Raw genomic sequence first — 15000 nt, 5'->3', positions numbered from 1 at the left:
GTGTGTACTGTACTATAGACCTGTTGTGTGCTTTCAGGGACTAAACTGTGGCACCTGGTGAAGAACCACGAGCACAGCGACCAGAGAGAAGGAGACCGAGGCAGCAAGATGGTTTCTGAGATCTACCTGACCAGACTGCTGGCTACCAAGGTAACCAACAGTGAGACATGTAGCAGTGAGACATGTAGCAGTGAGACATGTAGCAGTGAGACATGTAACAGTGAGACATGTAACAGTGAGACATGTAGCAGTGAGACATGTAACAGTGAGACATGTAACAGTGAGACATGTAACAGTGAGACATGTAGCAGTGAGACATGTAACAGTGAGACATGTAACAGTGAGACATGTAACAGTGAGACATGTAACAGTGAGACATGTAACAGTGAGACCTATAACAGTCACACCTGTAACAGTGAGACATGTAACAGTGAGACATGTAACAGTGAGACCTATAACAGTCACACCTGTAACAGTGAGACATGTAGCAGTGAGACATGTAACAGTGAGACATGTAACAGTGAGACATGTAGCAGTGAGACCTATAACAGTGAGACCTGTAACAGTGAGTATATAACAGTATATATATATATAACTGTATATATATAACTTTGTATACATGCTAACCAGCTAATATGATGTAATAAACACTGTAAGAGCTGATATAGAGGTAGCTAACATGCTAACGTGTAGCCCACGTGTAGCTAAGATATTTAAGCCAGTGCTTTGGTCATCCCACCACCAGGGGACGCTGCAGAAGTTCGTGGACGACCTGTTTGAGACGGTGTTCAGCACCGCCCACCGAGGCTCTGCTCTCCCATTGGCCATCAAATACATGTTCGACTTCCTGGACGAGCAGGCCGACAAGCGACAGATCAGCGACCCGGACGTCCGACACACCTGGAAAAGCAACTGGTACGAGACGTTTCCCACAAGACGCCTCGAAGACGGTTTATATATTTCTGATCTTTGTTCTTCTTCTCTGTGTCTGCAGCCTTCCTCTCAGGTTCTGGGTGAACGTCATTAAGAACCCACAGTTCGTGTTTGACATCCACAAGAGCAGCATCACCGACGCCTGTCTGTCGGTCGTCGCTCAGACCTTCATGGACTCCTGCTCGACGTCCGAACACCGACTCGGCAAAGACTCCCCGTCCAACAAGCTGCTCTACGCTAAAGACATCCCCAACTACAAGAGCTGGGTGGAGAGGTAGCCAGCATGCTATCATGTAGCCGACATTCTAAGATGTAGTCAACATGTAGCCAACATGTAGCTAACATGCAGCCAACACGTTGCTACCATGTAGCTGACCCATAGCTAACATGCAGCCAACATGTAGCTAACACAGACAACATGCAGCCAACATGTAGCTAACACATAGACAACATGTAGCTAACATGCAGCCAACACGTAGCTAACATGTAGCTAACACATAGAAAACATGCAGCCAACATGTAGCTAACACATAGAAAACATGCAGCCAACATGTAGCTAACATGTAGCTGACACATAGACAACATGTAGCTAACATGCTGTTAACATGTAGCTAACACATAGAAAACATGCAGCCAACATGTAGCTAACATGTAGCTGACACATAGACAACATGTAGCCAGCATGCTAACATGTAGGCGACATTCTAACATGTAGCTGACATTCTAACATGTAGCTAACACGTAGCCAGCATGCTAACATGTAGCTAACATGCAGCCAACATGTAGCTAACACAGACAACATGCAGCCAACATGTAGCTAACATGTAGCGATCATGTAGCCAACATGTAGCTAACATGTAGTTAACACATAGACAACATGTAGCTATCATGTAGCTAACATGTAGCTAACATGTAGTTAACACATAGACAACATGTAGCTAACATGTAGCGATCATGTAGCCAACATGTAGCTAACATGTAGCCAGAATGCTAAGATGTAGCCAACATGCTAACCAATAGATAATTAATAACCTCTGTGTGTGTGTGTGTGTGTCCGCCCTTCAGGTACTACAGGGATATTGCCAAGATGCCCAGCATCAGTGATCAGGACATGGACGCCTACCTGGTGGAGCAGTCCCGTCTACACGGCACAGAGTTCAACACACTGAGCGCGCTCAGTGAGCTCTACTTCTACATCAACAAGTACAAAGAAGAGGTGAGTGGGGGGGCGGAGGGTTTATGGTGCCCAATGTATTAATGACACATCAGTTACATGATGCGTTTAGGTTTGCTCAGTGAAAATGAGTTCTGGCTGATAACATGAGCTCATTATTACACTTCATTAACACGAACAACGAGTATAAAAATAAGATCTGTTATTTACTATTTCACTTGAATATAATATTTAGTATTTTTGATGGTTTACTGACTTCAGACAGTTTTTAGGACGATGGTATAAATCTATATATAAATAACTAGTTTGGATCCTTGTAGACCAGCTGCTATAATAAACAATAAAGATATATATCTGTTACTATGGATCATCAATGATCAATAACTAATATCATATAAAAGTGCAGAGCAGAGATCATATAGTTCATCTTAATCTACATCACTCGTATCGATGTCCGTCACGTCCACCGGCATTAAAAACAGGAAGAGGGGAAGGAGTGAAGCCCCGCCTCTTGCTGCATCTGATTTGCTGAATATATTTAAACTTTTAAGAGAAGGCCCTTTAGCGATCAATCCATCAGCCGTTCATCTGATTGATCGGCTGATTGATTGATCTGTAGACCGATCACCTGGATGGCTGCGACCCCCAAACGACCTCCGTTCGGTTGGGTTTGGGTCCACCATACGGTCCGCGATCGGTGAGGGTCGCTGGTTTCATCCGGCTTGTCTTGTCTCTGCAGATCCTGACGGCGTTGGACCGGGACGGGTACTGTCGCAAACACAAGCTGAGGCACAAACTGGAGCAAGCCATCAACCTGATGTCCGGGAGCAGCTGAGAGGAGGGGGGGCGCGGACGGACTGATGGGGGTGGGGGGGAGGGGCTTAAGAAGAAGAATGGGGGAGGGGGGGAGTGAAGACCTTGTGTTTCTCTGAACTGTTTAAGCAGTCAGCCGAACTGTTCCGCGTCGGAGCCGTCGGCCTTTTAGCGATCGATCCAGCAGCCATTTTATCTGCCGGCTGATGGATCTGAAGACCGGTTTCCTGGATGGCCGCGACCCAAAACTACCTCCGTCTGGTTTGGGTCCAACGTGGACTGAAGCCAAACAACAAACAGGAAGCGTCCGTCGGTTTGGATTCTGATGTAAATCCCCTGCAGCTAGAAGCAGGGATCAGAGCAAAGGGGGGGGGGGCAATGAAAGACCTGCAAACGAGGCCCAAGACTGAGTCGGGTTTCACCCACCGATGGACGTGAAGACGTAATCGATCCCGACTTCAGGGTTCCCGGCTTGGTTGGGATCTTTTTTTGGAAGTGCATCGAAAAAGCAAACGGTCAAGACACTGAGCTGGTGAACCGAGGGTCCCAGGAAGGACCTCAAGAGTCCTAGGGTCTAAGACCTTGAGAGTCCAAGGAAGGATCTTGAGGGTCCCAGGGTCTAAGAAAGGACCTCGAGAGTCAAAGGAAGGATCTCGAGAGTCCCAGGGTCCCAGAAAAGACCTCGAGAGTCCAAGGAAGGACCTCGAGAGTCCAAGGAAGGACCTTGAGAGTCCAAGGAAGGATCCCATCGAAGTCCAGACGAATCCAGGCCGAATACCGAAAGGTCAAGTCGAAGCTGTCCGTGAGACTTTGTCACCTTGAATCCTCCAATGGAAGCATCCGGATTCACTGCAGGAAGTTCAGGTCAAGCTTGAAGGAAGGAAGTCAAAATAGTCAGCGAAGGATTCGGAGTTCGTTTTCAAGCTTTAGCAAACAGAGAAGGAAGCAAAGGAACCGATGATCTGCCCTCTTCTTGAGGTCCCTGCTTCCGCTCAGAGGGTGAGGAATCCAGGTGGAAGATAACAGGAAGTGACCTCGACCGTTCGCCGAAGCCTCGTCGGGATCTAGAAGTTTCTAAGTTGCTGTTTAACCACTTGATGTTTCTTCTCTGGACAATCATTCTGCACCACAGCACACTGAGCCCGATGCCTACCGACCAGTACCTGTGTCCATAGACCCCTCCTCCTTTCCTTCCTCAACTTCAACTCCCACTTTGCTTTACTCTTCTCTATCGTCCCCTCTCCATTCTTACCCATTCCCCCCTCTACCCCCCCTCCCCCACTCGAGACCGCTCATTGGTCAGTCCTGCTGGCCTCCTATTGGCCAGGGAGACTCTTTAGTAACGTACTGCCGACCAATCAAGACTGTGGAATTCGCCAGAATCGTGAATAATTCAACAGAAATGAATCCAGAGTTACGTTGTGAATACATTCCAGCACAGGCAGCGGTCTGTGAACGAGCTGGTTGACTCGCTAACGCTAACGCTAACGCGGACCGGCCGACATCTTTCAGGACCAGAACGACCTGGAAACCTTTTGGGTTCTGGATTCTCCGCCGGTCGGTTGCGGACCGCTCTCTCTCTCGCCGAGCCTTGCACACCCACCCACACACAGCCATGCTTTACAGCGCTAGCCGAGCCCAGGGAACGACTGTGCAGCGCTACAAGCCCAGTGCCATGAAAGACCGGACCGGATCACGTCAGACCTGGACCGGACTCGGACCAAAACCGGATCAAAAACAACCTGGAATGGAGTTTTAACCGGACCGGACTCAAGGACTTTTAAGACTTGTGGCCATAATTGTAAACAACAACAACAAAAGAAAGATAATAATAATAATAAAATAATAATAATAATGTTGATAAAGTGTAAAAGTTAAAAAAGAAAGGAGAAAAAAAGAAATATTGAAATGTTAACATGTCATAAGAACTTTGGATTTTAAGGAGCTGAACTTGTATAAAGATGATGGTTCAGAGTCTGGAGACAGAAAGAGAGCCAGGACCGAGACCCGGACCATCAGACGGACCCGGATCCAACCGGACCGGATCCGACCGGACTGAACTCAACATCTGCTCATCGTGGGAGAAACAAACAGCACTTTTTGGTATTTTTTTTACATTTTTTGCCAAACTGGATGTTTGTTTGAGAGCAGGGGAGGGGGGGGGGGGTACATTACATTACATTGTTGCATGTGGAGCCTCATTAGTTCTTTTGTTTTGTGCGTCCTGAAGAAGAACCAGGGCGCCTTCACACGGAGGAACCAGAACCCCCCTTTGTTCCCTCGGTTCTGTGGTGGAACATCTTTCCTTCACACTGACGGATCTTATTTATTGATCAGAGGTTCTTCTTTGGCCGAAATTAAAGTTCAAGTTCATATTTGACCTTTTGGAACCTTCAACATGTTATTATTATTATTATATATTCTACTTCATGAGCATTAAATCGTCAACTCAGGAAGTGAAAGACCTTCACACTTCCTGTCCGTCTGGAGGAAGAGCTCACCTGAAACATCTGTAGGCGTCTCCACCTCCAGCTGTTTGAGGGAAACGTTCCACCACAGAAGAAGAAGAAGAAGAAGAAGAAGAAGAAGAAGAAGCGTCATTAAGCTGCAAAGCACCTTTTTATTTTCTTGCTGTTGTTTCACTGTCATTTGAATCTGTGAGGAGGAGGAGGAGGAGGAGGAGGAAGGTCCTGATAAAAAGATTAATTATAGAACAGGGAGGGAAGCCACTAGTGTGTGTGTGTGTGTGTGTGTGTGTGTGTGTGTGTGTGTGTCGTATCTGCAGCTCAATTAAAAATATTTTAAAATCGTTCGATCAGAATCTTTGAAGCTTCTGAATCTTCGTCATCAGCTTCATCTTTAATTATGTCCTCGTAGCCATTTTGATCAGGAGGAGGTGGAGGTGGTGGAGGAGGAGGAGGAGGAGGAGGAAGAGGAGGAGGTGCACTAGTGGGAATCCCAAGAGGAGATTGTAGAGGAAGGGAGGATGCATAGACAATATAGAGGAAGAGGAAACACCCGCTGCATGCTGAAAAGTGAGGAAGAGGAGAAATTCCTATTGAATTGCAGTAAGGGAGTGAAGAAGAGGAAGAGGAGGAAGAGGAGAGTCGAAAGGTTACGAAGAGGAATAAAAAAGCTGATCAAATGCAGAGAGAACTAAATGTTAGAGGAGCAGGACGACAAGAGGAGGTCAGAGTCTCTTTGCTGTGAGAGGGAGGAAGAGGAGGAGGAGGAAGAGGAGAAGGAGACGCCTTTGGAATACTGAGAGCAGGAGGGAGAGAATACTGATCAGGGAGGAAGAGGAAGAGGCAACGTTCCTCTTCCTCTTCCTCCTCCTGGATGACCATCAGAAGGAACCAAACATTTCACTTTAAATTCATTGTTTATTTGTTTACCTCTTTAGCTGCCAACCAAAACGTTTGTTTACATTTAACTGCAGAGGAAGAACGATGATGTCATAGAAACAGCTTCTGATCAGCTGCTCGACTTTAAACTGAAGACTTCACAACAAAATAGTTTAGTGTGTGTGTGTGTGTGTGTGTGTGTGTGTGTGTGTGTGTGTGTGTGTGTGTGTGTGTGTGTGTGTGTGTGTGTGTGTGTGAGAGAGTGTGTGAGTGTGTTGTCTCCACACACACATTTTACACAGCTGGGAGGAGGTAACCAAGACTGAAGGCCGGGTCTAATTCCTGGAATAGTAAAGAGAACAATTGGATGGATATGTGGTTTTAGAGTCCGTCCATCTGTCTACACACACACACACACACACACACACACACACAGAGTTTAACGTTCTCCGGCGGTGAGATATTTATTGACTTTTTTCTTTTTCTTTTAATTTATTTTTTACAATGAGTTATTTATTGTCGGAGGATGAAAACGGTTTAATTAGTTTGTACAGCGTTAAACTAATAATCACACACACACACACACACACACACGTGATAATACACCCATGTGCATTCTGGGAAACGACCACCAACTCAAAGAGTAATTTGGAATTATAATTAGTCAAAACTTCCTATTTTCTTTATTATTGATCAGATCTGATTATTGAACCCTTTCCACATCAAAGCCTGTGGACCAATCAGAAGCTGTGATCTGAAGGAGGGGGGAGGGGCGTTCATACCAATACCTGATCAAACCTAATGAACCACCCATTCGTAGATTTTCATTAATAATCAGATTTATAATGATTGCACTGATCTCCCATTGAAAATCTATGGGAGTCAACTTATTAAGCCCCTCCCCCTCCAACAGACGATTGGTTGGCTGACAGGTTTCATTGTATCATAGCAACAGCAAAACCACTGAAGGGGAGTCGGATGTCTTTTATTGTACCATAATATGATTATTATTATTATTATGATTATTCTGAGCCGGTGCTTCTCAGCTGTGTTTTAAATCACGCCGGACCCCCTCAGGTCCCCGTGTGGGCCCTCATCGGGTCCCCGAGCCGCGGGTTGAGGAGCGCCGCTCACACTGGATCGTGTGTCTTAGTTCAGGACGGGATTGTTCATTCCGGCGTCGGGTCGCGAGGCCGCCTGTCATTGGCCAATCAAAGCGCGTACGTGATGATGATGTCACGGCGCTCGCTGTCCAGGATGTAGTCAGGGCCCATGTTTTGATACCATTTGCCATTGCCTTGTTTTTTATGTTGTTTTTTAATTTTCGCTGAGTTAAAGATGTGATGATGATGATGATGAATCTTCTTCATGTAATAGCCTGTGTCTGTTTTTATACCATCGCCATTGCCTTCTGCTGAGTTTGTATATTTGTGTGATTTCACTAAAGTGTAATGGAAACGTTGGACTCCCGTTTCTTTGTTTTTACTGTGTGAAGTTCTTTCTAACTTATATTATCTTAAAGAAACAGGAAGCTTAGATTCAAATAGGATCAACTTCCTGTCTCAGAGTTTCACAATAAAAGCATCCTCGAACGAGCTGGATTCAGACTTCGCAGTCGAAACCTCTTCAATCAATATCCACTGATCAATAATCAATAATCAAGTCATTCTACATCGAGTTCAATGTCATGTGACAGGAAGTTTGAATCTTTTCATTCAAAATAAAACAGTTATTATTGAAGAACAGAAGATCATCAATAAATAAGACGTATTATACGTTTAAATGTCAAAATGGTTAAAGACGTAACAAACAGCTGATTTCCTGCTGCTGGAAACGGTACAGACTAATTACTGGAGAACAATGGAAGAGCTTCATCATCTGGGAATACACCAGAGAGAGAGAGAGAGAGAATGAGAGAGAGAGAGAATGAGAGAGAGTGAGAGAGAGAGAGTGAGAAAGAGAGGTTTCTACTCGTTTGGATATTTTTTAGTTTCATCTCTTCTTCACTTCTTTCTTAAACTCGTAAACCCAAACGTTGGAATAATTCTGATTTTAATGTTGGAATGCGACCGCTAATTAATATTTTAATTAATTAAGAGAATATTCTTCATTGGGCAACAAAAAAACTGAGGAACTGAAATATGAAAGATGACATTTAAAATGTAATCTAATAGATGGACAGATGACTGCAGTACGGTGAACATTACTCTGGTTCCCTGTCGAGTGGTTCAATGATATTTCATAATTATTGAAAGTCAGCGATGTGATTAGCTGAAAATCAGGCAGCTGGAACCGGGTTCCTCTAAGTGGAACCGGGTTCCTCTAAGTGGAACCGGGTTCTGGTTTCCTATCGACTCCATCAGCTGATCCTGTTTGAAAGACAGAAGCTGCAGGTTGTTCAGAGTCACATGAACACAAACAAGGTGAGAGAATACTCAACAACATGAACAACAACCTGAACAACAACATGACCAACAACCTGAACAACAATGTGACCAACAACATGACCAACAACATGAACAACAACCTGACCAACAACCTGACCAACAACATGACCAAAGTGATCGTGAACAACAACGTGACCAACAATCTGACCAACAACATGACCAATAATGAGACCAACAACATGAACAACAACGTAACCAATAACGTGACCAACAACGTGAACAACAACCTGACCAACAACCTGACCAACAACCTGACCAACAACCTGAACAACAATGTGACCAACAACATGACCAACAACATGAACAACAATGTGACCAACAACATGACCAACAACATGAACAACAACCTGACCAACAACATGACCAACAACCTGAACAACAATGTGACCAACAACCTGACCAACAACCTGACCAACAACCTGAACAACAATGTGACCAACAACATGACCAACAACATGAACAACAATGTGACCAACAACATGACCAACAACATGAACAACAACCTGACCAACAACATGACCAACAACCTGAACAACAATGTGACCAACAACATGACCAACAACATGAACAACAACCTGACCAACAACCTGACCAACAACATGAACAAAGTGATCGTGAACAACAACGTGACCAACAATCTGACCAACAATGTGAACAACAACGTAACCAATAACATGACCAACAAAAAGACCAACAACATGACCAACAATGTGAACAACAACGTGACCAACAACCTGACCAACAACATGACCAATAATGAGACCAACAACATGAACAACAACGTAACCAATAACGTGACCAACAACGTGAACAACAATGTGACCAACAACCTGACCAACAATGTGACCAACAACATGACCAACAATGTGAACAACAACGTGACCAACAACCTGACCAACAACATGAACAACAACGTGACCAACAAAAAGACCAACAACATGACCAACAATGTGAACAACAACCTGACCAACAACATGACCAATAATGAGACCAACAACATGAACAATAACGTGACCAACAACGTGACCAACAATGTGACTAACAACATGAACAACAACGTGAACAACAATGTGACCAACAATGTGACTAACAATGTGACCAACAACGTGACCAACAAAAAGACCAACAACGTGACCAACAATGTGACTAACAATGTGACCAACAATGTGACTAACAACATGAACAACAACGTGAACAACAATGTGACTAACAATGTGACCAACAACGTGACCAACAAAAAGACCAACAGCGTGACCAACAACGTAACCAATAACGTGACCAACAACGTGAACAACAATGTGACCAACAATGTGACTAACAATGTGACCAACAACGTGACCAACAAAAAGACCAACAACGTGACCAACAATGTGACTAACAATGTGACCAACAACGTGACCAACAAAAAGAACAACAACGTGACCAACAATGTGACCAACAACATGAACAACAATGACCAACAATGTGACTAACAATGTGACCAACAACATGAACAACAATGTGAACAACAATGTGACCAACAATGTGACTAACAATGTGACCAACAACGTGACCAACAAAAAGACCAACAACGTGAACAACAACGTGACCAACAATGTGACCAACAATGTGACCAACAATGTGACCAACAACGTTACCAACAATGTGACCAACAACATGAACAACAATGTGAACAACAATGTGACCAACAATGTGACCAACAACGTTACCAACAATGTGACCAACAACATGAACAACAATGTGACCAACAATGTGACCAACAACGTTACCAACAATGTGACCAACAACGTGACCAACAATGTGAACAACAACGTGAACAACAACGTGAACAACAACGTGACCAACAATGTGAACAACAACGTGACCAACAACGTGAACAACAACGTGACCAACAACATAAACAACAATGTGACCAACAACGTGACCAACAACGTGAACAACAACGTGACCAACAACATGAACAACAATGTGAACAACAATGTGACCGACAACGTGACCAACAAAAAGACCAACAACATGACCAACAACGTGACCAACAAAAAGACCAACAACATGAACAACAACGTGACCAATAACATGAACAACAACGTGACCAACAATGTGACCATCAATGTGACCAACAACGTGACCAACAAAAAGACCAACAACATGAACAACAATGTGACCATCAACGTGACCAACAACGTGACCAACAATCTGACCAACAATGTGAACAACAACGTAACCAATAACGTGACCAACAAAAAGACCAACAACATGACCAACAATGTGAACAACAACGTGACCAACTACCTGACCAACAATGTGAACAACAACGTAACCAATAACGTGACCAACAAAAAGACCAACAACATGACCAACAATGTGAACAACAACGTGACCAACAACCTGACCAACAACATGACCAATAATGAGACCAACAACATGAACAACAACGTAACCAATAACGTGACCAACAACATGAACAACAACGTGACCAACAATCTGAACAACAACGTGACCAACAACATGACCAACAACGTGACCAATAATGAGACCAACAACATGAACAACAACGTAACCAATAACGTGACCAACAATGTGAACAACAATGTGACCAACAACCTGACCAACAATGTGACCAACAACATGACCAATAATGAGACCAACAATGTGAACAACAACGTGACCAACAACCTGACCAACAACATGACCAATAATGAGACCAACAACATGAACAACAACGTAACCAATAACGTGACCAAAAACGTGAACAACAATGTGACCAACAACGTGACCAACAATGTGACTAACAACATGAACAACAACGTAACCAATAACGTGACCAACAACGTGACCAATAACGTGACCAACAACGTAACCAATAACGTGACCAACAACGTGACCAACAACTTAACCAATAACGTGACCAACAACGTGACCAACAAAAAGACCAACAACGTGACCAACAATGTGACCAACAACATGAACAACAATGACCAACAATGTGACTAACAATGTGACCAACAACATGAACAACAATGTGAACAACAATGTGACCAACAATGTGACTAACAATGTGACCAACAACGTGACCAACAAAAAGACCAACAACGTGAACAACAACGTGAACAACAACGTGACCAACAATGTGACCAACAACGTGACCAACAATGTGACCAACAACGTTACCAACAATGTGACCAACAACATGAACAACAATGTGAACAACAATGTGACCAACAACATGAACAACAATGTGAACAACAATGTGACCAACAACGTGACCAACAAAAAGACCAACAACGTGAACAACAACGTGACCAACAATGTGACCAACAATGTGACCAACAACGTGACCAACAACGTGACCAACAACGTGAACAACAACGTGACCAACAATGTGACCAACAACGTGACCAACAATGTGACCAACAACGTTACCAACAATGTGACCAACAACATGAACAACAATGTGAACAACAATGTGACCAACAACGTGAACAACAATGTGACCAACAACATGAACAACAATGTGAACAACAATGTGACCAACAACGTGACCAACAAAAAGAACAACAACGTGACCAACAATGTGACCAACAACATGAACAACAATGACCAACAATGTGACTAACAATGTGACCAACAACATGAACAACAATGTGAACAACAATGTGACCAACAATGTGACTAACAATGTGACCAACAACGTGACCAACAAAAAGACCAACAACGTGAACAACAACGTGACCAACAATGTGACCAACAATGTGACCAACAATGTGACCAACAACGTTACCAACAATGTGACCAACAACATGAACAACAATGTGAACAACAATGTGACCAACAATGTGACCAACAACGTTACCAACAATGTGACCAACAACATGAACAACAATGTGACCAACAATGTGACCAACAACGTTACCAACAATGTGACCAACAACGTGACCAACAATGTGAACAACAACGTGAACAACAACGTGAACAACAACGTGACCAACAATGTGAACAACAACGTGACCAACAACGTGAACAACAACGTGACCAACAACATAAACAACAATGTGACCAACAACGTGACCAACAACGTGAACAACAACGTGACCAACAACATGAACAACAATGTGAACAACAATGTGACCGACAACGTGACCAACAAAAAGACCAACAACATGACCAACAACGTGACCAACAAAAAGACCAACAACATGAACAACAACGTGACCAATAACATGAACAACAACGTGACCAACAATGTGACCATCAATGTGACCAACAACGTGACCAACAAAAAGACCAACAACATGAACAACAATGTGACCATCAACGTGACCAACAACGTGACCAACAATCTGACCAACAATGTGAACAACAACGTAACCAATAACGTGACCAACAAAAAGACCAACAACATGACCAACAATGTGAACAACAACGTGACCAACTACCTGACCAACAATGTGAACAACAACGTAACCAATAACGTGACCAACAAAAAGACCAACAACATGACCAACAATGTGAACAACAACGTGACCAACAACCTGACCAACAACATGACCAATAATGAGACCAACAACATGAACAACAACGTAACCAATAACGTGACCAACAACATGAACAACAACGTGACCAACAATCTGAACAACAACGTGACCAACAACATGACCAACAACATGACCAACAACGTGACCAATAATGAGACCAACAACATGAACAACAACGTAACCAATAACGTGACCAACAATGTGAACAACAATGTGACCAACAACCTGACCAACAATGTGACCAACAACATGACCAATAATGAGACCAACAATGTGAACAACAACGTGACCAACAACCTGACCAACAACATGACCAATAATGAGACCAACAACATGAACAACAACGTAACCAATAACGTGACCAAAAACGTGAACAACAATGTGACCAACAACGTGACCAACAATGTGACTAACAACATGAACAACAACGTAACCAATAACGTGACCAACAACGTGACCAATAACGTGACCAACAACGTAACCAATAACGTGACCAACAACGTGACCAACAACTTAACCAATAACGTGACCAACAACGTGACCAACAAAAAGACCAACAACGTGACCAACAATGTGACCAACAACATGAACAACAATGACCAACAATGTGACTAACAATGTGACCAACAACATGAACAACAATGTGAACAACAATGTGACCAACAATGTGACTAACAATGTGACCAACAACGTGACCAACAAAAAGACCAACAACGTGAACAACAACGTGAACAACAACGTGACCAACAATGTGACCAACAACGTGACCAACAATGTGACCAACAACGTTACCAACAATGTGACCAACAACATGAACAACAATGTGAACAACAATGTGACCAACAACATGAACAACAATGTGAACAACAATGTGACCAACAACGTGACCAACAAAAAGACCAACAACGTGAACAACAACGTGACCAACAATGTGACCAACAATGTGACCAACAACGTGACCAACAAAAAGACCAACAACGTGAACAACAACGTGACCAACAATGTGACCAACAACGTGACCAACAACGTTACCAACAATGTGACCAACAACATGAACAACAATGTGAACAACAATGTGACCAACAACGTGAACAACAATGTGACCAACAACATGAACAACAATGTGAACAACAATGTGACCAACAACGTGACCAACAACGTGACCAACAAAAAGACCAACAACATGACCAACAACGTGAACAACAACGTGACCAACAACCTGACCAACAACGTGACCAACAAAAAGACCAACAAAATGAACAACAATATGACCAATAACATGAACAACAACGTGACCAACAATGTGACCATCAACGTGACCAACAAAAAGACCAACAACATGAACAACAATGTGACCAACAATGTGACCAACAACATGACCAACAACGTGACCAACAAAAAGACCAACAACATGAACAACAATGTGACCAACAATGTGACCAACAACATGACCAACAACGTGACCAACAAAAAGACCAACAACATGAACAACAATGTGACCAACAATGTGACCATCAACATGACCAATAACGTGACCAACAAAAAGACCAACAACATGAACAACAATGTGACCAACAATGTGACCAACAAAAAGACCAACAACATGAACAACAACGTGACCAACAACGTGACCAACAATGTGACCAACAAAAAGACCAACAACATGAACAACAACGTGACCAATAACATGAACAACAATGTGACCAACAATGTGACCAACAACATGAACAACAATGTGAACAATAACATGAACA

The 15000-nt window shown here is 43.2% G+C and overlaps 1 protein-coding gene across 1 annotated transcript in view; it reads left to right on the top strand.

The window, feature by feature from the left end:
* plxna3 (plexin A3) overlaps positions 1-2955 on the top strand; it is an 84501-nt gene extending 81546 nt beyond the window's left edge. Inside the window, exons 34-38 of the mRNA XM_034536304.1 lie at positions 38-150; positions 746-915; positions 995-1207; positions 1999-2149; positions 2847-2955. Of these exons, the coding sequence (XP_034392195.1) occupies positions 38-150; positions 746-915; positions 995-1207; positions 1999-2149; positions 2847-2942 (743 nt within the window). The 3' untranslated portion in view covers positions 2943-2955. The remainder of the gene's footprint in view (positions 1-37; positions 151-745; positions 916-994; positions 1208-1998; positions 2150-2846) is intronic.
* The last annotated feature ends 12045 nt before the right edge of the window (positions 2956-15000 follow it).

Source organism: Cyclopterus lumpus, chromosome 7 (genome assembly GCF_009769545.1).
Source record: "Cyclopterus lumpus isolate fCycLum1 chromosome 7, fCycLum1.pri, whole genome shotgun sequence".
In the NCBI taxonomy this organism is placed as follows: domain Eukaryota; kingdom Metazoa; phylum Chordata; class Actinopteri; order Perciformes; family Cyclopteridae; genus Cyclopterus; species Cyclopterus lumpus.
This window is presented reverse-complemented; position numbering and strand designations above follow the sequence as displayed.